The sequence below is a fragment of the Anabrus simplex genome, chromosome 3, assembly GCF_040414725.1.
Source record: "Anabrus simplex isolate iqAnaSimp1 chromosome 3, ASM4041472v1, whole genome shotgun sequence".
NCBI lineage: Eukaryota > Metazoa > Arthropoda > Insecta > Orthoptera > Tettigoniidae > Anabrus > Anabrus simplex.
This window is the reverse complement of record NC_090267.1, coordinates 409,078,279-409,103,889: the sequence shown is the minus strand read 5'-3', so window position 1 is coordinate 409,103,889 and position 25,611 is coordinate 409,078,279. Positions and strand designations below refer to the sequence as shown.

General features: G+C 38.9%; 1 protein-coding gene across 3 annotated transcripts in view; it reads left to right on the top strand.

Annotated features, from left to right (window-relative positions):
* The window catches only part of LOC136866438 (protein Son), a 372,657-nt gene that overhangs the window by 326,796 nt on the left and 20,250 nt on the right, over positions 1-25,611 (top strand). For all 3 annotated transcript variants that reach the window (XM_067143378.2, XM_067143379.2, XM_067143377.2), the window contains one exon: positions 15,726-15,841. In XM_067143378.2, the coding sequence (XP_066999479.2) occupies positions 15,726-15,841 (116 nt within the window). The remainder of the gene's footprint in view (positions 1-15,725; positions 15,842-25,611) is intronic.

Sequence of the window (25,611 nt, the reverse complement as noted above, 5' to 3'; positions counted from 1 at the left end):
ATAAGTCCTTCACTTACTCCAGAAGAGAGTTCATGAAAGTGATCAATACATTTGTTCTTTATTGAAAATTCAACTCCATGACTAGAGTTTTGTTTCCTTCTTTCACACTTCAATAGAAGGTATATCCACCATCTTGCTCCTTAAACTGACTCTCTCCTGCTTGTTTAGGTTCACTCAGAGCAGCATTTTATTGTCAAATCTTTTGTATTCATTAACCACAATTCTTGTGCAACTACGTGGTCAAGTGTCATTATCAGTTTCTATCAGAGTTTGAACATTCCATGTAACAAGGTTAATTTTTCTTGCCCAATTTTTACCGTATATAATGCATCCTGTGATGTGGCTGTCCAATCGGGTAATGGTTGGGTTGACTGTGTTTAAGGCACCTTTTCGAAACTCCTTCTCGTTTTTAAGGTGAGCAAAAGATCCAAAATAGGATGTGAATCACTCAAGACACTCTACAACTCGTCCTCGAGCAGAAAGGCAATCACTCACTCACCACCTACAGGCAGGTTTGTCACTGTGAGTTCAAGACTACACAGTCCTTCTACTGTTACAACATTCCAATCATCATAGCACTTAATTGTGCATTTACCGGGCGAGTTGGCCATGCGGTTAGGGGCACGCAGCTGTGAGCTCGCATCCGGGAGATAGTGGGTTCAAACCCCACTGTCGGCAGCCCTGAAGATGGTTTTGCATGGTTTCTCATTCTTACACTAGACAAATGCTGGGGCTGTACCTTAATTAAGGCCCTCGCCTATTTCTTCCCATTCCTAGGCTTTCCTGTCTCATCGTCACCATAAGACCTATCTGTGTCGGTGTGACGTAAAGCAAATGGCAGTACTTTAATTAAGAACACGGCCACTTCCTTCCGACTCCTGGCACTTTCTATCCCACTGTCGCCATAAGACTTACCTGTGTCGGTGCGACATAAAGCATCTTGTAAAAAAAAAAAAAAAAATTGTGCATTACGGCATGATGTTATTGCGCCTCAGAAAATGTGTTTGAATGAGATCTTTAACATGGAAAGTAAATGCACTTTAGTTGTCACATCTGAAGTTCAGTCCCGAGACATAGAATCTCTGACAACTATAGACTTCAAGACTACTGCAGCCTTCTAGGCTGTAGGGACATGCACTTTTACAAACATTAGCAGTGTAGATGAGCTTCCTTGGATCATACTCAGATTTGTTTTGTTTGCGCTTTTTATGGCTACAGGTAGTATGGTTCGTCCAGGCCGTCATAGCAGGACTAAACATCTTTATTAGCCCCAGTAAGATGAGGGTACTTGTTGTGCCAAGTGAGGTATTCTTTCTTTCTTTCTTTCTTTCTTTCTGAACCCACTGTTAAGGATATAACCGTATCCCTGGCAAATACTACCTGCTGGACAAAGGCTTTTTGAAGAAATATTACTCCTTTGTCCCATCTTGCATATTGTTAGTGTTAGTAGTAGTAGTAGTAGTAGTAGTAGTAGTAGTAGTAGTAGTAGTAGTAGTAGTAGTAGAAATGGACCCATTTTATGTGGCATTTTCTTTTCTTCAAAGCTTCCTGTCTTTAAATTACATTTGTACAATTTGTTTGTTCCCTTTGCATTACATTATATTAAACCTGTAAACCTCTGTGTTTATCTTAATGTTGTATGAGGGCAAATCAAAAATTAAATTACACTAGCTCGCTGCGAGAGCATCCTTTGTGTTGTGACCGTGACCAATGCGAAGCAAGCTACAGTAACTGCTGACACGTCCGATAGGAAGGTTGGCGTGATAATCCATCACGTTGTGTGTGTAGAGCGGGCTAGGCTCAGTGGCATGTCAACTGGATGTTCACTCCAAATTGGAGGTGTGTGCAACGATCAGATTTCTATGGGCTCAACGGCTCAATTGCATGGACATTCATCATGAAATCACTGCTGTATATGGTGAGCATGCAATTTCTCGCTCAGTTATTTTAAAGTGGCATAAGCAATTTGACACCGGACGTATGCATCTCACGGACAAATATCACAAAGGCAGGCCCCCAATGTCCGTACCGATGCAAATGTTGACCGTGTGGATGGGATCGTTAGAGAGAATCGTCGCATAACACTGCAGGAAATTGCCAGCATGCTGACCATTTCGTATGGCAGTGTGTTCTCCATTGTTCACCAGCACCTTGGATTTTGTAAACTGTGTCAAAGATGGGTCCCACGTCTGCTCACCGATGTTCACAAGGGACAACGTTTCCAATCATCACTGGCATTTTTGCAGTGGTATTCTGTGGAGGGCAACGAGTTTCTACGGTGAATCATCACAGGGAATGAAACGTGGGTCCACCACTTCACCCCCCAAAACAAAGAGAACATCGATGGAATGTGTGTACACCACATCACCACCACAAAAGAAGCCCAAGGTCCAACCTTGAGGTCCAACAACTGGCGACAGTGTTTTTTGACATGGAGAGTACAGTGCAATTGGAATTTATGCTGAAAGGCACGACAATCAATTCAGCTTCGTATTGTTGAACGTTGAACCGGTTGTGTAAAGCAATTAAAGAAATGCGGCGGGGAAAATTGAGCGCCGGTGTGATTTTGTTGCACGATAACACAACACCTCACACTGCCTGCCAAACGTCCGAACTGCTGCAGCGATTCATGTGGGAGGTATGGCACAATCCTTCATACAGTCCAGACTTAGCGCCATGCGATTATCATCTGTTCGGTAAGCTGAAAAAGAATCTCAGTGGTTGACGATTCCGAAATGATGAGGAGGTGAAAGCAGCTGTCTCCAGGTGGGTACATAGCGCTGGATGCGATTTCTATGCATCCGGAATCGAAAAGTTGGTTGACCGTTCCGAGAAATATTTACAGTCTCTTGGGAACTATGTGTAAAAGTGAACTTACATTGTATGTTGTTATAGTCGTGTTGCCTATGTGTAGGTGGTTTCATAAATGGCCATAACTTGGAAGTGTAACTTACTTTTTGAGTTTTCCCTGTACAACCTGTATTAAACTTGTTCCTTTTACCTCTTTCTTTTCTTGTGTTTATCTGTCATGTAGTTATCCTACATATTTCACATGAAGAAAGAGAAATGATCAAGGAAAACCTCACCATGAGTGTGGATGTCTACCTTCCTAAGGAAACTGAGAAGGTGATGGTGATTATTGTTTTAAGGGGAAGTACAACTGGACAACCATCCTCTCTTAATATTAATCACAGGAAAAAATAGAAGAGTTCAGACCCTTCGAAGAATGAGGGTATTGGCAAAAGAGGGGTAGAGATTCGGAGGATATGAAAATGAAAAACACTGTATGCCTTGCAAACCTAATATTGTCTGGGTGAACAAGAGTTGACCAAGGCAGGTCATATAGGAAAGTTGAAAGTAGGGGCCTGGCACTAAGTTGAAACAATGCCAGACTGAACTTGGGATCCTGTAGTCTCAACACCTCCAAGATTAGAGATCCCCTCCCCCTGGAGTTTCACCTTCTGTTGCTCCTATAACAGGTAGAAGCCATGGGTATATTCTTACATTGAGAAGCAAAAAATCTTTAGGTGGGTCTCAGAAGAAATAAATCTGGAAGAAGTGAAATTGATGAGGGGAGAGCATGTATCGGAAGAGGGCTGTGTGTGTGTGAAGATACGCTTTTCCTTATCCTTTTGTATATTCATACATTTATTAAAATACTCATCTTGTCTCCCTTGCCTCTCCTTTCTATTACTTCCTAATGAAACTATGTAGGTGATGGTGATTATTGTTTTAAGGGGAAGTACAACTGGGCAACCGTCCCTCTTACTATTAATCAGAGGAAAAGATAGAGGAGTTCAGACCCCTTGAAGAATGAGGGTATTGGCAAAAGAGGGGTAGGGACTCAGAGGATATGAAAATGAAAGACACCGTATGCATCGCAAACTTAACCCTTTGAGCGCCGCGTGCTATTACAGTTTTCCTACCGCTGAGCGCCAAGGCCACTTTACATTTTTTTGCAAGCTTTTGTTTGATCACTCACAGTTCAGCTGATATTGTAGGTAGAAACTTGAAACTTTCATTATTCTGTTTACTGATATGATTGCCTATACGAATAAAGCCATACTCAATTCATTTATGATCATTAGTAAACATTTGGCTGCCAAAACCCAAAAATATTAATTAAAAACAAAACAAAACAAGAGTTTGGCAATGAAATTTAAATAGAACAAAAATTTTTTATACATCGGGAACATATTTATTAAATAGTACAACCTATTATGAAGCTTTATTGAAAATTTCATTCATTTTTTGATGAAAATAAATCTGTAGTAAAAATAATTAATTTATGTATCCAAATAAGCCAAACATACAAGTCTATTTACACTCATTTCATTTATATATCAGTACTTACTAAATAAGGTACAAACATCTTTTACATAACATACTACAAATAATAATAATAATAATAATAATAATAATAATAGTAATAATTATGATGATGATGATAGTACCGGGAGGTACACCACAACGCCGTGCATTCATATTCAGCGCCTAAAGAACTCCTCTATTGGCAAAAGAGTGAAACTGAAAATATACCTGCTTAGAACGTTACTCTGAAGATGTCACCACTAAAATCTGATATAATTTTGTTATTGTGAAGTTTCCTGAACTGTGTGAATTTCTACTTGTTTTGTTTTCCATTCATCAAGAAGTTTGGACATTCTCTCATAGATGACACTACCAAAAAAACTATGATCATGCACCCTGGTGGGTGGTATAAGAACTTATAATTCAAAGAAGTTTTGTATTCATAAGTTTTTTTTTACTGATTGATGCTCATTTATTTTTGGATTGGCAATATTTCCCTTTTATTTCTGCCAGTTTTGAATCTAGCCAGTCCCTAATTTCTGTAATTAATTTTCTACCAATCACTGTATTCTTCTTCTTCTTCTTCTTTGATTTTGAGTGTAACATTTAAACTGACCAATAAACATGAGAGGGTGTGGCTAGTTTAATCTTGAATGGTCTCGAACTTTCCCCGAGGGTTTATAAACTGCGGCTTTGCACGTCTCTTGGCCAATTGATCGTCATCTTACTGAGTGTATGTCAAGCAGGAGGCGGGCAGCCTCTTCTTCAGCTTCTAGAACTTCTACAAGGTAATGGCCACATAACAACTTCATTTCTTGCTAGCTCCGCAGTTTAACCCGAGGGAAAGGTCCGTATCATTAACTATGTAACCTACTTCTCTAGAAATGTAACTCTTTGCTGGCTAATGTAAAAACTTCATAAAACCTTTAACTGTAAATCGGGGATAGAGAGTGAAGTACCCTCTCGAGCTCCCCTTCATTTTGGTCTGAGGTGCCACGTTTTTGTAATCTTTTGTTTCTGCAATGTTTTAAAATTATTTCCATCCGAGCAACCACAGTAGTTTGGGAATAGCCCCTGTTTCGTTGGCCAAGCACCCTATAGGTTTTAATTTTTTTTTTTTTTTTTTTTTTTTTGAGCTCAGTCTTCGACTCCATTCAAATTGTACTCGGGCCGTTTATTTAACCTGTTCTTTTTTCTCTAAGGCCTGTAGGTTGGGTACTAGATACCTCTGTGTAATGAGTAGAGCCCGGATTTCCATGCACAATCAAATCTCAAAATATGCATGCATTCATGCATTATCAAATGGCAAAACATGCACAATAAACTGAAAAAATATACACTATCAAAATTCAGTTCCTTTTGAAACTTTGTACAACTATCGTAATTTTTCCAAATTGTCTTCATTTAAGCTTATCCGTTTATCTGTCAGCACATTCTTAAGCACGAAAAATGATCTGTCAACGTCACAAGAAATGACAGGTGCACACTTAAATGAAGACATTTGGGACAAAGTGAGGTCAAATTTCACGTACTTTGCTTTTTCACCACAATACGCCTTTTATAAGCTTGATGAATTCAAAATAAGGATTTCAACGGATCACTTCCATCAATGAGTAATGCAAAATTTATGATTCAGTTTATAGCAGTGTATTACTGGGACACCTTATTCCTAAGAATTACAGAGATCGATGTAGAGCCTTCCGGCTTACGTCAATGTTTACTCAAGCAACAGATAAGAAATTGCTTGGTTAATTGGATTATAGGACCTCTACCGTATGTACTAAGTTTGGTACTGATCTCTTAAGTGCGGCCAGTATCCAGTATCGGGCAGATAGTGGGTTCGAGCCCCACTGTTTGCAGCCCTGAAGAAGGTTTTCCATGGTTTCCCATTTTTACACCAGGAAAATGCTGGGGCTGTACCTTAATTAAGGCCACGGCCGCTTCCTTCCAACTCCTAGCCTTTTCCTGTCCCATTGTCGCTGTAAGACCTATCTGTGTCGGTACGATGTAAAGCAAGTTGTAAAAAAATAACTTTGTTTGTCACCTAGGATGCCAGGAATACAATCTCTCTGTCTCTCAGCAATAGACATATGTATAATGAGGAAAAATGGTCCTGAATTCTGCAAACCAACATTCAAAAAAGGCACTATCATACAAATTAACAAATATGCGCCAATGTCGGAAGAAAAGTCATATTATGCAATATTAAACGTCCAAATATTCGCTATTAAATCCAAAATATTTAAAATATGCATTATGCATGAATTTTCTCCTAAAAAGCCCAAAACATGCAAACATACACGGAAAAAGAACGGTTATTAGGAATCGTTAAGTCATACAACGAATAATTGCAAAGTTTGAGAACTATAACCAGCTTATTTAAAAACGTGCATTTGCATGGAAATCCAGGTTCTAGTAATGAGATTTTTATTTGAAAATAGTGCCTTGTAAGGCCAGAGATTATTATATTTTCATGCAATGTTGCCTTGAGTAGGCTTGAGAAACTGAGAGCCTGTTAGCTCTTTTTCAAAGTTTTGTATGATTAATGAATGCCTCTTGAAGGCTAGATGTTGTAATGTTGGGAGCAAGTGCTCTTTGAATTAGGGGACTTCTGCCCTGGTATAAATTTGTGCTCTTTGGTAAATTTGAGCTGGTAGCTCAGCTAATGTAAAGCTAGAGGCTTAAAGCCCAAGGTGTTAAGATCTGTATCATGGATTTTTTTTTTTTTTCCCCATCTTGTTTAATGATTGCTCCTTGTACCTGTAAAAATTGTTAAGTTTGAAATTTTTGAAAATATAACCTTCAGTTTAAGTTTTAGATTCAATTCTTGACATTGTAGTTAGACCCATTCATCCCGGCACCTTCTTTCACCTCTGCGTTCCACAAAAATCCCCGGAACAAGTGGTAGCAGAGCGTGGTTGAATGGGTCTCAATCCCTTTTTGACGGCTAATCATAGTATCAGTTTCGAACTCTAAGAATTTTCTCAGTCGCTGGATTTTTATTTTTATTTTTTATTTATAAATTTTTCTTTCATCATGTCCAGCCCTCGGGAAGTCCTCCATCCCGTCTACTTGCGCAAGAAGGAATTAATTTACGAATTACTTATTAGGAATGTTCAATCTGGAGGCATGGTTGTGGCAGATACCACCAAGCTCAAAGAGTCATTAACCTAACCTATTAGTATCCCCACTTTGGGGGAAAAATACATTGATGAGGCTCTATCCACTATCACAGACAACACCACTGAGCTAGCATCTGTAGTTAGTTTTTTGAAGTGAGTGATCCTTCGGCTAACCAATTTAAAAGAGTACAGGGTAGATTGTTCCATTTTTATAATAGGGTTAGGGACCTATTGCCCCTCAAACTAAAAGAAGACCATGCCAAGGAGGCTAGTAACCTTGTTAAACACCTGTCTGAAATGTCTAATAAAGTTCTTCAATTGTTAATTGGGGCTGCTGCTCCCAAAACCGACCAACCCACGGTGGTAAACATCGTAAGTGAGGAGGATTCTTCCAAGGGCGAAGAAAGCAGGAAGTCTGTAGCAGTTCAACAAACATCTGCCCCATTAGAAAATGAGCCTGATCGTTGTACATCCATTCCACCGTTCTTTTTAACACATTGCTGACCGGATGCTTGAGCTTGTCACATACCCTGTGGACCGGACATTTTTCTCCTAAGCATACTAGGGTGCACTTGATTATAAAAATGTACATAGATATTAAACCAGTCAATATTTTATCTTTAAAGTTGGTATGGGTACTCTCCAATGCCCCTAGTAGTAGTGGATCTGCCTTTACAAAACAATCTTCAGCGTCAATTCCTAACACATCATTAATGTTTACATCGTTGTCGTCGTCAGAATCACTTGAATAAATAAGTACACTAGGTAAATTACGGAATGTAGAGGCTTGAATATCACTTCCACTATCACTCTCACATTTAGTTTCCACTAATTCATTAGACTATTTCCATTTGAACGACCATCGGTATGTAATTCTTCTAAAATATCGTCGTCAGCTAACACCGTATTCCGCGGGCGCTCCATCTTGTCATTGACTGAACCGGCAGAAAGAAAGTCGACGTTTCGAAACGAAATCAAAGAATAAAAAAGGCCGTGAATAAAAGAAAAGTGGCGGAAATACATCTACGATTTATTCTACTCAATGTGCACGTCCGTAATAGTTCAAGATATGGTCAAGAGATGTCACAGGAAGACCGAAAACAATGTTGTGAATAAAACCGAGATTTCTCGGGGCCCGTCACCTACCGCTGGCGAGCGTACTACGAGATTTCTCGGGGCCCGTCACCCATGTGTTAAATAATGCTGTGTCTGAAGCTTCTTCGCCCCCTAGGCCGTTACCTATTATGTTACCTGGGTTCAGTAGTTTGCCTCATCCTTTGGCTATGTTGCTTAGGGGAATTTCTAAGTTTTCTACAAATTCTACTAATGAGGTCATTTAATTTTTAAGGTTCTTAGTTGAATTTCAAGATCACGCTCTAGTGTTTTCTCTCTCTTCTTCTCAAATCCTTCAAATTATTTACCCTTACGCCATAGGTGTCCTCTCGGACAAAATAGTCAGAGCAATAGCCGATCAATCTTCTATAGAAGACTTCCATGCCGTACTGCTGGCTAATTTCATTCCGGCTCGAGCCATGTTTTCCCTAATTCAAAGGTACTATTACAGAGTACAGTGACTGGATATAAATCTAGCAGAATTCATCCAGGACATTAAGTTCTACATGAGGGTTTTCGCTCTCCATTTCCCTGAAGATCAAATCGTGCAGACGATTGTTGAAGGGATTTCCCTGCCCTACAGGTCTTATTTGTGTTTCGCGTCGCGTCCTCAAACTTTTGCAGAATTGGAGGCTATGGCGGTATCAGCCGAAGGAGTGCGGTATGCCGACACCTTAAGAGTCGCTAAGGAGCCCCCTCCATCCTCTAATAGTTTTCGGCCTTCACCTTGCCGAACTTTCACCACCCGCAAATGCTATGCTTGTGGGTCTACGGATCATCTGCGTAACAAGTGCCCAGTAATAAAATTGAGTGGGACAAAAAATGGAGCAGGGTCATCACAAGGATGTTTTAAATGTGGCTCATTTTCTCATATCGCCAAGAATTGCCCTAACACCAATAGCACCCCCTCCTGTTCAACTTCTGGTGCAACCTCTTCAAACTCTAATAATAGGAAATGACTAGTGTCGTCGGCGGAGTTGGCATGTTCATCTTTTCCAGGCTTAGCCCCTGTTAAACCCAGCGAACGCTCAGGTACGGATCAAGCTCCTTCTAATTTATCATTTGAAGGTCCTAAAGAATGCCTCAGGATTGCGGCGGAGACCCCCGCACTTGTACCTTGTCTCAAAATTGAGTTGAATAGTGAACCAGTCACTGCCCTATTAGACTCTGGGAGTGTGTGTTCTATAATTTCGGCTGAATGTTATTCAAAATTAAAGTCTGTCTGTAAATTTTCTGATTATTGTTCATCTTCGGTTCAATGCTTTTTGACTAATTCCTCTCCATTAGAAATTTTAGGGTTTATCTTTGCCAAAATTCGGATTTCTTAATTCACCCTGAAAGTTAAATTGTTTGTGGCTAAGCACTTGTCTTGCCCCATAATATTAGGAGCAGACTTCATATCTCATACCGATCTAGTGCTCAACATTCAGAGCAAATCGTGCACTTTCAAATTTGCTAGTAGCTGTAAAATTCCCTTGCTTAAGTGTAATTTTGTGTCATGTTCATCTGTTTCGCCTACCCAGGATGAGATGTTGTTAGACCGTAGACATCTACCTGAGGAGTAGGCTGATAGTATTCTTAAGTTGTGTCAGTCGTTTCCGGATGTATTTTCCGATACTCTTGGTGTAACTGACCTTTTTTAATACAAGATTGAGGTTACGGATTCGATCCCGGTTAGATATCCACCGTATAGACTGTCTCCACCTAAGATGAAGGCTCTAAAAGAGATCACCGACCAAATGTTAAAGGATGGTATTATTCCACCTTCCAAGTCGGCGTATTCATCGCCCATTTTCCTGGTGCCGAAACCCCAAGGCGGCTTCAGGCCTGTCATTGACTATAGGGCTTTAAATCGGAAGTTGGTGTTACAATCTGTGCCTCTTCCTGACCTTCACTCTTGTTTTTCATGGTTTCGGAGAGCTAAGTTCTTCACCATCTTAGACCTTAACCAGGTGTACAATCAGATCCCTCTGGCCGAAGAACTAAAACATCTAACAGCTTTTGCCACGGATTGGAACTTGTATGAGTACAACTGCGTGCCTTTCAGGCTTCCCATGGGGGCAGCCATGCTCACGAGACTGCTAGATAGGGTCTTCTCTGACATCAAATTAGAATACTTGTACCATTATCTTGATGATGTCGTATTTTCTGAGACCTTTGTAGAACACCTTGATCATCTAAAAGAGGTCCTTAATCACCTTCGTAAGGCCGGGTTGACTGTAAAGTTATCTAAGGTAGCTTTTGCTAAACCTTCCATGTCATTCCTAGGACATATTGTGTCGCACAATGGTGTTTCTATTGACCATTCGAGAACACAGGCCATCCGTGATTTCAAACCTCCTAAGGACATCAAAGGTATTGCCAGGTTCATAGGCATGGTGAATTTCTTCAGGAAATTTATTCCTAACTTCGCTAACAAAGCGGCGCCCTTGAACTTACTTCGTAGGAAAGGCATCAAATTTGAGTGGGGAAAGTCTCAACAAGCCGCTTTTGAAGACCTGAAATTAGCTTACTAAGCAAGCAAGATTTACAAGCTTTTACCAATCCTCGAATTTCACCATCCATACCTTTCCAAATAAACATCTCTCGGATCTTTTCTCGAGTTTTGAAGATGTCTAAATGCCCCCCTAATGGGCTCTCATGATAGTACTTGAAGATCATAGGTACAAGAACCGCCGGAACCACAACTTTCATCTTTTGGTCATGCCTCGATGGGCAACACAAAACCCCGTTCCTCAACACATAGGGACGACATGTTCCCCAGAAGAAAGGGTTTCCATAATAGGGGCCAGCACAGGATCTTCACGTTGATATTTTTCAATATCCCTAAACAATATGGGGGCATCAGTTAGAATGGCATTTACCCCCGGAGGCATGGGTGTGGGAAGAGAACTATCTTCCTGTTCGGAGGTCTCCACATCATGAACAAACATGCGGCTTAGTCCATCTGCAACAACATTTTCGGATCCTCTGATATGCCTAACATCAAATTGGACGGCAGAAATCCTGATGGTCCAACGGGCTATACAACCAGTATGACGCAGCCTAGCTAAGACCCAACTTAAGGCTTGGTTATCTGTTTCCAGGTTGAACTTGACATGTTCCAGATAGAGGCGGAACTTCTCTAATGCAAATAAGACTGTCAAACCCTCAAGTTCATAGATGAAATATTTGGCTCTTGTCCACTAAGCTAGGTCTACTATCGTCTCATCAAGCGTCCCGCCCCATGGAGCGCCTGTATATAGACTATGTCGGACCCTTTCCCCAATCAAAGGGGAATCCAACAAATTCATTTTGGTGTGTGTAGATGGTTTCACAAGATTTTCCTGGTTATTTCCGACTAAGCTGGCAATCGCTCGGTCCACTATTTCTTGTTTAAATACCATCTTCGCTTCTTTTGGTCCTTGTCAATATATAGTTTCTGATAATGCTAAAGCTTTTACCTCCAACCTCTTCCGTAAATTCTGTTTTGATCTGTCTATATCACATGTAACTACTTCAGCGTATTATCCTCAATCATCTCTAGCTGAGCGGGTCAATCGTAATCTTAGATCAGCTCTCATCGCTTTTCATCATGAAGATCATTCCAGGTGGGATACGTCCCTGCATTGGTTGGCCTTCGCTTTGAATTCGGCAGTTTATGAGTCCCATAAGTTCACTCCAGCTTCTCTGATGTTTAAATTTGTTCCTAACGCGCCGATGTCTAACCTTTGGTCACTTAATGATATCCTTCCAGAGACAATAGATCCCGATAATATTAGAGATCTATGGAAAAAAGCTAAACACAACCTGAAAGCTTCTCGTGAAAAGGTTAGGGAAGATATGATCGTGTACGGAGGCCCACCAATTTAAAAGTCGGAGATCAAGTCATGGTTAGGAATTTTGTTCCCGCGGGCAAGTTTGCCCCCAGATTTCATGGGCCATGCATCATATTGGATTTCCTGACTCCCGTTACATTATTGGTGAGCAATCCAGCCACGGAGAGGATCTTTAGAGTTCACCTATCTCAGGTGAAACCTGTGTAATGTTGTCATTATTAACTTACCTATTAACATTTAACAGCAGTTTGAAGGTTATATTTTTTGGGAGGCCTTCTGCCCCAAATTATTTTGTTATATATATACTGTATGTACGATCTTTCACTCTGGTTTTCCTGCTATCCATTTCTGAGTGGCCATTATGAAGCCCCCGTCTCCTGCATATCCACACCATTGGCATACAAGCACCTTCCACGCCGCCCGCCCCTCAGCATCACCAATAATGATCGTACTTTCAAGTCCCCAACAACACTTTTCTGTCGCCGAGATATTACTGTTTCAGTGCCCCCTCTTCGCTCTAGTAAGGCCTCCTTCTGAACGGCACGCCGGAGTCCATCTCCCGGCAAAGGCTGAAGTGCGGTGCCCTTACCGCCAACTCATCTGGGGACTGTATAAATACTTCTAATCTGCGGCATCCATCACCACGACTACCCCTCTCATAGTAGCGGGAGAGGTGTATCTGAGGGTACTTGAGGGGTCCGAGCGACCTCAACTGGGTATCGGCAGCAGCGGCAGGACTTGCCGTCAAAAATATTCACATGTATTTAATCTTCTATGACTACAAAGACACTTTAAAGCTGGAGTTAAACTACCTTCTACCTATCAACTTCAAAAAACTTAGAAAATTTTCTTCAACTGGAAATAATTTTTTTTAAATTCTTCTGTGTCACCCCTAGAAGGACATTTTGGGGAGTGGGGGTCAGTACCAGGAGGTACACCCCAACGCCGCGCATTCATATTCAGCGCCTAAAGAACTCCTCTATTGGCAAAACAGTGAAACTGAAAATATACCTGCTTAGAACTTTACTCTGAAGATGTCACCACTAAAATCTGATATAATTTTGTTATTGTGAAGTTTCCTGAACTGTGTGAATTTCTACTTGTTTTGTTTTCCATTCATCAAGAAGTTTGGACATTCTATCATAGATGACACTACCAAAAAACTATGATCATGCACCCTTGTGGGTGGTATAAGAACTTATAATTCAAAGAAGTTTTGTATTCATAAGGTTTTTTACTGATTGATGCTCATTTATTTTTGGGTTGGCAATATTTTCTTTTTATTTCTGCCGGTTTTGAATCTAGCAAATCCCTAATTTCTGTAATTAATTTTCTACCAATCACTGTATTCTTCTTCTTCTTCTTCTTTGATTTTGAGTGTAACATTTAAACTGACCAATAAACATGAGAGGGTGTGGCTAGTTTAATCTTGAATGGTCTCTAACTTTCCCCAAGGGTTTATAAACTGCAGCTTTGCACGTCTCTTGGCCAATTGATCGTCATCTGACTGAGTGTGTATATCAAGCAGGAGGCGGGAGGCCTCTTCTTCAGCTTCTAGAACTTCTACAAGGTAATGGCCTTAGAGAGTGAAGTACCCTCTCGAGCTCCCCTTCATTTTGGTCTGAGGTGCCACGTTTTTGTAATCTTTCGTTTCTGCAATGTATTAAAGTTATTTCCATGTGAGCAACCTCAGTAGTTTGGGAATAGCCTCTGTTTCGTCGGCCAAGCGCCCTATAGGTCTTAAAGTTTTTTTAGAGCTCAGTTTTCAGCTCCATTCAAATTGTACTCAGGCCGTGTATTTAACCTGTTCTTTTTTCACTAAGGCCCTGTAGGTTGGGTACTAGATACCCCTGTGTAATGAGATTTCTATTTGAAAATAGTGCCTTGTAAGGCCAGAGATTATTATATTTTCATGCAATGTTGCCTTGAGTAGGCTTGAGAAACTGAGAGCCTGTTAGCTCTTTTTCAAAGTTTTGTATGATTAATGAATGCCTCTTGAAGGTTAGATGTTGTAATGTTGAGAGCAAGTGCTCTTTGAATTAGGGGACTTCTGCCCTGGTATAAATTTGTGCTCTTTGGTTAATTTGAGCTAGTAGCTCATCTAATGTAAAGCTAGGGGCTTAAAGCCCAAAGTGTTAAGATTCTGAATCTTGGATTTTTTTTTTTTTTTTCCCATCTTGTTTAATGATTGCTACTTGTACCTGTAAAAATGGTTAAGTTTGAACATTTTGAAAATATAACCTTCAGTTTAAGTTTTAAATTCAATTCTTGACACTGTAGTTAGACCCATTCATCCCGGCACCTTCGTTCACCTCTGCGATCCACAAAAATCCCCGGAACAATGATGATGATGATGATAATAATAATTCAGTACTAGTATATTTTCCAAATGCCTTTGCTGGCAGGACCTAGTGTTTACAGTGCACTATGTCTTCTGGTATAGGCTAGAGCATTTTTGTTACTTTCATAAATCTGTCTCTGTCTTACCCTTGGCTTTGTCAGTATGAAAGTGACAGGTATGAGCGATGCTAGTAATGCCAATCCTTATGCAGCCAGTCCCTATGAATAGTGTGAAAATGTTGCTCATAGGGTCGGTTAGTGTATGCATTTCAGTGGGCTTGGCAGACTGATATGTAATAGCAACTCTTGCTTGGTGAGGAAAGCAACGGGAAACTACCTCACTCCTCATTTCCCTAGTACGCCTCTTCAGTGATGCCTAGGCCATCTATGACAGCTGATGGCAGAGCTGTTGAGGATCCCACCAGCGGAATCGCTGACGGACTGAACATACATACATATTTTCCAAGACCTCTCAAACACACTTACGTTTTGTCAAGCACAATGGATATATAATCATTTTCACAGCAATAAATGAACAAGTAAAAGATTGAGAGCAACTAGACACAGAGCGGACAACTTGCACAGCCACGCCAAGTAAAGTTCTCCAATAAATAGGCTTGCTGATTGGACTAATATACTGAAAGAATGGCCTTGAAAATAAACGTGGCTGTTTATTGCAAAAATAGTAAGTCTTTAACTAACTATATTCAGAAATTCTGAAAGGAAATGACTGTTAATTTTAATAATAAAAATTTACTGAACATCCTTTTGGAAGGACGTTGGCCTTTTTCAGATGAAAACCAAAGGGGCTTTCAAAAGGATGTTGGTGCTTAGAGGGTTAATACTGTCAGGTTTGGAAGAGAACAAGTGTTGACCAAGGCTGATTGTATATCTTTCTATCATCACACAGTAAATGATTTATACTTTTATGTAGGACAGTTTCCATTCATTGTTGATGTTACTGGTAATTGAACTGTGATTGTTATTTCATGTTTTTTTTCTTTCTCTTCATTCTTTTTAGGCAAGCATCCTGTATCTTTGTTGGTGGAGCTCTGTTCCAAACGCAAGTGGGGTGCACCTCACTTTGAGCTCCTTTTTGAGTGTGGTCCTGACCATCGAAAGAATTTTCTTTTCAGGGTAGGTAAATTTCTTATAAAATTATAATGGAAATATTTTAAAACAAAAGAATATTGAATTTGCAGCCAAACAGTTTTGCATTTCTGGATACTAATGCTGAAATGAGGGAGGTAGGAACACCAGGACCTTGATGTCGGTATGGGGGCTGTTACTCTCGTTGATCCTGAGGGCTATGCCAGCTCAGGGTTACCCATGCTGGATTGGCCTCAGAGTAGGGCCGGACTAACAAAGTATTCCCGCGTTGCTTGAGAAGTGTCTGTGCTCATTTTTCTTAATTTCTGTTTCTTTCTTTCCTATTCAAACCTCCTTTATTTTCATTCCTCAGATGTCTAGTCATCCTTTCTGCCTCAGGTAGATGCTTGTTTTCTGAATGAGTGCTTGTGTGTGGAGGTTTCATTCTCTCCCAGTTACAAGTTTTGGGTTGTTGTGAGGTGATGTGTGGTTACTGAGAGAGTACTCGCTAGCGAGCCACCTCCAGATGCTGCATGCCCTCTGGAGTATGTAGCCATATCTTAGCATGCGGTACTGTACTGAAGGTTGACCAATTACTTACCTATCTACTCGTGGCACCAAATATGGAAGCCTCTTCTTTTCTTTTTCCAAGCGTGGCACCCTTAAAACAGCATCCTCTAAAGTCAAGAAATGCAAGAGATATACTGCAGTACCTATTAATTATGAAAGTGACGAAAGTCTATCTTGATTCGTGATTGCTTCCAAGATCAATGGAAAGAGGTTTTTTTTTTTTTTATGAAAGTCCTTCCTTAATCAGTAACCCAGTGGAAGAAATTGTTGGTGGTAAAGTCAACGAGATGCATGAACTTTGTGATGGATCTGTATTGATCAAGATATCGATGGCTGAGCTGTCTGGATGGCTACTAAAAGCCAAACTATTCTGGAAGGTTGAAGTTAACATCGTGAAGCACAAATGCCTGAATTCCTGCAAAGGAGTTATCTTCCACAGGGATTTAATGAAAGCTTCTGGTGTTGACATGATATAAACCTTGCTCGTTGGGGTGTAACTAGGGTGAGAAGGTTAAAGAGGCTTGTCGGTGAGAAGCTGCTCGATACGGGCACTTTCATGTGTCCTTTGAAGCCCAGACCCTGCCCTACAGCAGCTGCAGTAGTTTTGCACCAGCATGTGCAGTCTTTTGCAATGATGTACCAAGTACTTGATCAATGCCAGTGCTCCTGAGGTCTTCTTAATCTGATCGTAGTGCTTTAGAGGGACACTATGGAGTCTCCTGCTGGAATCCTACAAGTTGAGCTTCTGTGGAATAACCTTTCCTAAGCCTGAACTGCCTTTTATCAAACCAGTTTGTAATTTTGCGAACGTGTCTAATATAACCAGAAAGAATGCTTTCCCAGAGCTAACAAACTATAAATGTCAAGCTGACTGGCTTGTAATTTTCCACTTTATGTTTGTCACTCTTTCCCTTGTACAGTACACTGGGTTACTGTTGCAACTCTCCATTCATTTGGGATAGTTCCTTCATGCAAACAGTAATCAAGTAAGTATTTCCAAGATGACACTATATCCCAAGCCATAGCTTTTAATATATTCCCAGAAATCTTATCAACACCAGCTGCCTTAGTAGCTTTTAACTGTTTGTATCTTTTTATAAATGTATTTATTATCATCGCTAAATTTCAGTATTTCACCATTATTAGTTGCTGATTGAATACTTCTGCCTTCTATAAGTCCTTGCATATACACTCTCCTTGTCCATTAATGATCCCAGGAATGTCCTTCTGGGAACCTATTTCTGCCTTAAAGTAAGAGTATCTATATATGTCCTTCCATTTCTCCCTAAAATTCATGTGCCTCCCAATTATGTTTGCCAATATTAATAACAAATACATTGCAATTGGGAAATATCCTGGTGGCAATGATCACTTACACAAGTGTGATAATAAAGTTAAAACTTAATTACACAACAACAACAACAACAACAAAAACAACATCAAAAGCAACAAAAAACAACAACTATAACAACAGTACAACAAGCAATTCCATGGAAAGAAAATATTACAAGAAATACTATTAGTTTAACATTCTAAATCCAGCATCATCATATACAAAGTCACACACAACTTAAGTATTTCCAATGCTTAACATTATGGCTTACTCTACTGTAGGTCGAGCTTACTACTAGCTTAACATTACAACACCATTATATACAAATTCACACGAACCTTAAGTATTTCAAAATTTTACACTATGACTTACAACAACAACTACAACAACTACAACAACAAGAGTACAACAATTCCCTGGAAGGAAAATATTACAAGAAATACTACTAGTTTAACATTCTAAATGCAGCATCATCATATACAAATTCACATACAACGTAAGTATTTCCAGTGCTTAATACTATGGTTTACAGTACTATAGGTTGAGCTTACTACTAGCTTAACATTACAACACTGTCATTCACACATACCTTAAGTATTTCAAAATTTTACACTATGGCTTACAGTAGATGGAGCAGCCCAACTGTTCACTATTATCTTAGCATTGTAAATAGAGCACATTCATATACAAATTCACACAAACCTTAAATAAATAATTCAGATGCTTTAATACTACCATTTACAGTGCATTAAAGTTACATAGATTTTTATCCACAATTTACAGAATGCTGGAGTTTATTCTTGAAGCATCTTACATTTATGGGAAAAGGCTCTAAGACTGCTGTAGGTAATGCATTCCACTCATCAGTTCCCCGATTTATGAACGAGTATATACCGTAGTTAGTTTTCTGTGATCTACCTTTTACTTTGCGCGGATGATCTGTCCTACTTATATAACAGGGCTTTTCTAAGATGTACAATATTATAGGGAAGGATCCACCTTTCAATACTCCGTAGTAAAAAGTAGTTACAACCTGTTTAATGGGACCGGTTTCAACACATTTAGAGTGTCATCATCAGCCAAATAGCGAAGATCTTAACAATAACTAACATATTAAACATAGGCAAAATATTAACATTGTATCACATCGTGGCAATTCAGTTAATGTTCAAAACACAATAATCACAGTCAAGAGAGTAAACAGAACATCACTATCTTGCGCCGAAAACAAATATATTTGAAGTTCATAAGCAGATCAAGTATGCACTTATGTAAAGTCGTTGCAAGGCAGGTCTTGTAGGCATTTGTTTTCCGGCCGAAGGGTAAAAGGTGACGTGAATGAAGTCTTAGGGAAACAGTGTAGGATTTAATTTCGTCAAAATCAAAGTGGATATATAGGTTTTAAAATAATTTAAAACGTTAAAAAAGAATAAAGCCAAATAAAAATATATTAAAAATGGGAAGAAATAATGAAAGAAATACGAGGTTCAACTCGAAACAACTTGCCGTAGTAATTGATAAAGAAATGATAAATAGAGAAAGGGGGTGGGGGACGTTTATTAGAGGGTGGTGATGGTGGTTATTGTTATTAGAGGAAATACAATTGGGCAACAATCCTTTATATAACACTGCACCCGCTCTTGCAACGGTCAGTGCAAGATTATCCCGGTAGCTCATTAATTCTTCTCAGGGTATCCTTTTTCCGCCCATAAAATCTGAGATTTAATATGTAATTATTTAACGTGGTTTCTGAAGAGAAATTGGCCGCTGGGGTACTCGTGATGGGAGTATCAATATCCACGAGAATGACGACCGATATCTAGAAATCATCTCGCATTTCGTTTGTAAGAACTTGTCGATTGCTTACATCTAGAAAACTTAACAACTAACTTAACTCTAAACGTTACCAGAACAGAAATCATAACTCAGTCACATACTAAAGAAAATATATAAGATTATTTATTGACAAAAAAAATTAATGTTCGAGATATAGTGAAATCTGGGTAGTATAAATTCCGTGTTATCTCATCATTTGAAAATAAGTTAGAGTCAGCGCTGGCTCATTTAAGATAAAATAGTGGAACTTAAAAAAAAATGCTAACATTCTCTCATTTATAAGTTCAAATTCCAATAAATACACATGTGAACCTTCGTAGCCATGTTCCGAAAGTATTACATTTTTTTTATAATATTTGCGATCATTGAGCATTCAAGGAATCAAATAAAATTTTCATATTGTAAATACTGCTCTGTTAATTATTAAAGTTATCCTCACAACATATGAGACATGTTTCCCAAGTATACACTTTCGCGTGTATTAAATTGTGACAGTGTTCACCGACCTTCCATTCATAAGTTAAAGTCTTTCATAGGTTTGAACTCCGAGTGTTAGGTAATATCTTTCTAGTGTGAACAAGTAACGACTTACGAGCTAAAGCAATACCACCCTCGTGCCTACGATATCTGGCTCCTAACTAACCATTATAATATTCTTCATTTTTATATACTGAGTTAAAATCATATTTATCTGAGTAGAAATAAAAAAAAATCTAACTAACTCTTCGAATAGTTTCTAATCTACACACTCATCTATTAGTGGCTCAATGTACTCTTATAATCTGCACTGTCTCAATATTTCATTTATATACGTGCTACTGAACGTGTATGGATAGTATAGAATGCAGGTATTTCATATCAACCTGTAAGATCACTGCTCCATGAAATACTAGATATATAATCAATCATGAGTCTATTGCATCATATATAAGAACACTCTCTCTTACGCAGTACCTGTTATTCTCCCAAGTCAAACACAATATCACTGTCATGATACACAATTCTACATAATTCATGTTTACCTTACCTTGAAATGGTCATCTGCGCGGAATTCTCTTCTTGACGTATATTTTCAAACATGGCATAGAAACTCACCTTATATTACTAATAAATCATTAACACGTCAAATAGCAATTCTTACACTTCCCGTGGAATATAACTAAATCTCTTCACTTAAACCATTCATCAATATATAATCACATTTCAATACACTACCGTCGATACATTAACATCCTATCGGCTTCCATTTAGCCGCATGCATATAGCCATAACTCCGATACCATATGCTAAATATTTAAGAATTGCTTAGCAAATTACGCAGTCAATAACCTCTATTTTTAATAACAGTAATATGAATTCATATGCCCTCTTTCTCTGACGAAAGGAATACTTAATTTGTCAATGATCATCGTATTGCGCAGGTAATTCGTGACGTAAACTATACTTAGGTAAAACGAGATTAATCGAACCTTTACTAGTAACTTAGACTCATTGATTCTAGCTCTACTCAAGTAACATACCTTCTTCTTATCGTATATTATTTCCACTGTCGATGTGCTAGTGCAGTATCCAGTATATGTCATATCGTCATTCTAATTCATCACTTCCATCTAATTTTAAAATCTTAAGTATTTCACACATTACTTATATTACACACGCGATCTTAATTACTTCATAAATCACCAAACTCTCAGCACATGCCAAAATAGATTGAGCGTGCAGATTGCAAGAAACTACTCTACTATAAAAAAGTATGGACTTAGCTCGTCCGTTGCTACATCTGGTCTGGTGGTTGCTCCGTCCTTCACTTGCTGCTAGACCCTCAGATTGGAACTGGATCTCTGTCTGAACTGGACATTCACGGTCATCTGCTGGTTACATAGCTCGTCAGACGACTTCGTATCATCCGGTCTTTCGGCTGGCCAATGCTCCTCCAACGTCATCATCTCCACTGGTTGGTCTGTCCAATAATCTCCGCCTGGTCATCTGATTCGACGGTACATATCCCCAGTTCGGTCCATCTTGATGAATTAGCTGACAGTCATCCTCATGTATCTGTTGACAATGAAAAGAATTCCCTGTGCGCAGTAATTAGTCATGATATTCTGCATTTTCTGTTATTTAAAATAATCGTTAAAGTTTTTCTTTCTGTAAAAAGTTTTCTCCGTAAATAATTTTTTTTTTTTTTTTTTACTGCTACGGTAGTTATATTCTTCTCGTGTGTAGTTATTAAATATTTCACAATGGTGAATTCCGATTCTTTCGATCGTTACGTTGCTACTTGATATTCCAAATCCGTCGTATATCACCAAAATTTATATATTTATATTTCTTTCTCGGCTCATCTACTGGCATACAGCGATGAATATTTTAATTATATGCTGTCGCGAATATATATAATTAATATTCTTCTTCAGTAGGCAAATCTATTCTTGGAATATGTAGATCTGCTCGCATCTGCGTCTTGTCTAGATGAAAGTAATTTTTTAGTCTCGTTAAACAATTCACCCGCTGCTATATTTTTTTTAAAACAATTCAAATGAACCTCTACTGTTCTCCAGTGTCTTCGAAACCTATCCTTTCCGTGACGTACATAGCCTCCTATACATTGCATTGATACGAAGTTAATTGCCTTAGTAGACCGCGTGGGCCATACCTTCCTACGCCGCCATTTTGTTGTTGGTCTACGAGATATGAACGGGCACATTTAATCCCCCTGGCATGAAGAAAATATATTGGTCACGATATATTTTCTCATTGTTAACTTGAATCTCAAATGTGACTTTGCATCTCGTATATTCTCTGCCATTGCGATATTATCTATTCGATTATCGAATATCAGCAGATTGATATCGATTACGTCCTAGTTGCATTAATTTGTTTACATGTCCCGTAACCATGTATTTGGCAACTGCTTTTTATTCATTCTAGTGGTCGTAATAAAGATATTTATTCCTTCCTCTTTGCGCATTTCACAATGGTAGGTCATTTAATGGCTTTAGACTTTCTTATCTCTTAAGTTCTTATTACATTTGCTGATTCTCTTGGAAGTACAACTTGATATTGCATGCATTATGTACGTTACGATATTTGCCATTTAAACTTGCTATTTCGTACGCATTATTCCCAAGTACGCGTTCGATTCTGTAGGGACCATTGTATAACGGCAGAAATTTAGCACATATTTTTGCTGGTGCATTTGATATTGGTGCAGTCTTAACCAGAACTAGATCTCCTTGTTTGAAATGTGGATGGAACTTCTTATTCCGTAGCCTTCTTAACCGTTTTTGAGACTGATCCATGAGTCTCTGTTGGATCTTTAGATTTATTTCTTGAGGATCTGGCTTTTTCTCTAGCTGCATAGTGAAAATGCTGTCCCATGTTCTCTGTGGGTGAACATTTTTATGGGCTACGCTAGGAATTTGGGCTATTGATTGATTAACCGTGTTGTTTAAACTTTCAGCTATGATATCTAGCATATCTATCCATTTCCAATGTTGTTGACTACAATATATTCTCCCGAATTTAGCGATCTCCTTCATATATCTCTCTACGGGATTAGCTGCTGGATGACGAACTGAGCATAACGTATGCTTGATGCCCTCATTTCTTATTCGTTCGCGGAACATAACTGAAGTAAATTGTGTTCCTCTATCAGTAAGGATCCTCTCAGTTTTTCCCATTTCAGGAAATGTCTTATTAATGAGGCCGTGTAAAACTTGTTTAGTATTGGCTCTCTGTATGGCTTGCAATGAAATATATTTAGAGAATATGTCGATAACCACTAGTATATATTTCTTTCCCTTCCTAGCAGTGGGCAACTTTCCAAAAATATCTATTGCATAAATTTCCTGAGCTCTAGATGGTATAATTGGGATCGGTTTATGTCCGCATGTGTAATTGTTATGCTTTACTCTCTGACACACATCGCATGTTTTTGCTATGTTTCTTACTGATCTTCGTAATCCATTCCACGTGAATTTCTCCATTATCGTCCCTATAACCTTGTCTATACCAGCATGTCCTGTCATCTTATGAGTATGCCAGATTAAATCTCTTTGTAGCTCTTCCGGTATTACAATTCTTTTGCTGTTACTGATCTTGTCCACTACTTTCAATAGTATTCCGTCTACGATTTCATATTTCTTTGTGAGTTCTGGCGTTGATTCCCTGTTAACCAAATTATCGATGATGATCTTTAATTTCTGGTCAGATTCTTGAAATTCTCTCAGATTCTCTAACTTTCTTAGTAGTTGTTCGTCTTGAGTATCCAGTTCGATTGCTAGCACATGTTCTTCACCTTCATGTGGGTTTCTACTTAACGCATCAGCTAAGATGTTTTCCTTTCCACTGCAATGTTCAATCTTTAGGTCAAACTGTTGCGTGAATAACATCCATCGCGTTATCCTTTCGCTGATCATGACGGCTTTTAACCCAAAAGTCAACGCCTTGTGGTCTGTCCGTATTGTTACTGGGTAGCCATAAATTATACGTCTCCAATGTTGTAATGCGTGCACTATTGCGAGTAGTTCAAGCTCAGTAGTAGTATAATGTTGCTCATGTTTTCTAAGTTTCCTACTGGTAAATGCCAAATAAGTTCGTCTTTTGGTTTCATTATCTTCTTGATATAGGCATGCTCCTACACCAACGTGTGATGCATCAGCTTGAATTATGAATCTCTGTTGATAATCAGGATATCCCAGTTTGATACTTTTCTTCATCAGCTCTTTCATTTTGATGAATGCTTCTTCTGCCTCATCATTCCACTTCCATTTATTGTTGACCTTTAGCAAGTTCTGTAACGGTGCAGCCGTATCTGTGTAACCTTCACAATGGTCTGAGAAGAATCCAGTCAACCCAAGAAATTGCCTTATATGCTTTACTTTAGTCGGCCTTGGGAAATCGCATATTGCCTTTATTTTTACGGGATTTGGTCTTATCCCTTCTCCATCGATCACGTGACCTACAAAAAGTACTTGACTTTGGCAAAATTTAGATTTTGATAAATTTATTTTGAAGCCAGTTCTCTGTAAATTACTTAATAGCTTTTCCAATTTGATACAGTGTTCTTCGAAGGTAGTGCTCGCAAAGACTAGATCATCAACGTAACAATTTACAAAGTCCTTTACTTCACTCGTTAGGCTTCTGTCTAGTGCCCTTATCAATACTGCCGAACTGACCTTTAATCCGATAGGCAACCGACAATAGGCATATGTTTGGTTATTAAACATAAAACCTGTTAATAACCGTGACTTTTCTTCAAGTACAATATGGTGAAATGAAGCTGTGCAGTCCATACTCGTAAAATATTTCTGACCTCGAAATCTCTTCACAATGTCCTTAATTTTAGGGGCCTGACTATACTCTGGAATCAGTCTGGAATTTAGGACTCGCGCATCGAGGCACAAACGCAGTTTTCCGTTATTTTTCTTTACAATTACTATAGGGTTCAGAAATGGAGTGGTAGTCTTCACGATCAGTCCATCAACTAACATTTCTTCGATGATTTGTTTAACCTCAGCGAAATACTTCTCTGGCACATCATATATTTTTCCCTTGTATGGCGTCCAGTCAGTAACTATCAGTTTGTACTTGTAGTTAGGAATCTGCCCTGGTTTATCACTAAAAACTTCAATATATTTCTTTATGATGTTGTACAATATTCGTTTTTCTTCTGCAGATACCGCAGCTTGAGTAATAGCCTCCCAAATGTCAGATTTTTCATAGCTCTGCTCTTCGATTGCAACGATTTCCTCAATTCTCATGATTAATTCCGGCTCTATTTCTGTGCTAAGATCTTTTTCTTCTAGTTCTTGGCTCTCTCCGTCCAATAGATCCACTTCTTTTCCCTCGATCTTCAACCATTCGTTTTCTTCAAGTGTGCTACTAATTTGAACTCTTTCTACAGTTCTATTTCCATCATTTTCTTCCACTGGAAATCGAATTTCACCCTTATCCATATCAATTGTCATCCTAGAGCTTATCATGAAGTCTATTCCAAAAATGACGTTGTATTTTATTTTCTTCATAACCATGAATGGATGCTCAAATTCATATTTTCCGATCTTTATACTTAAGT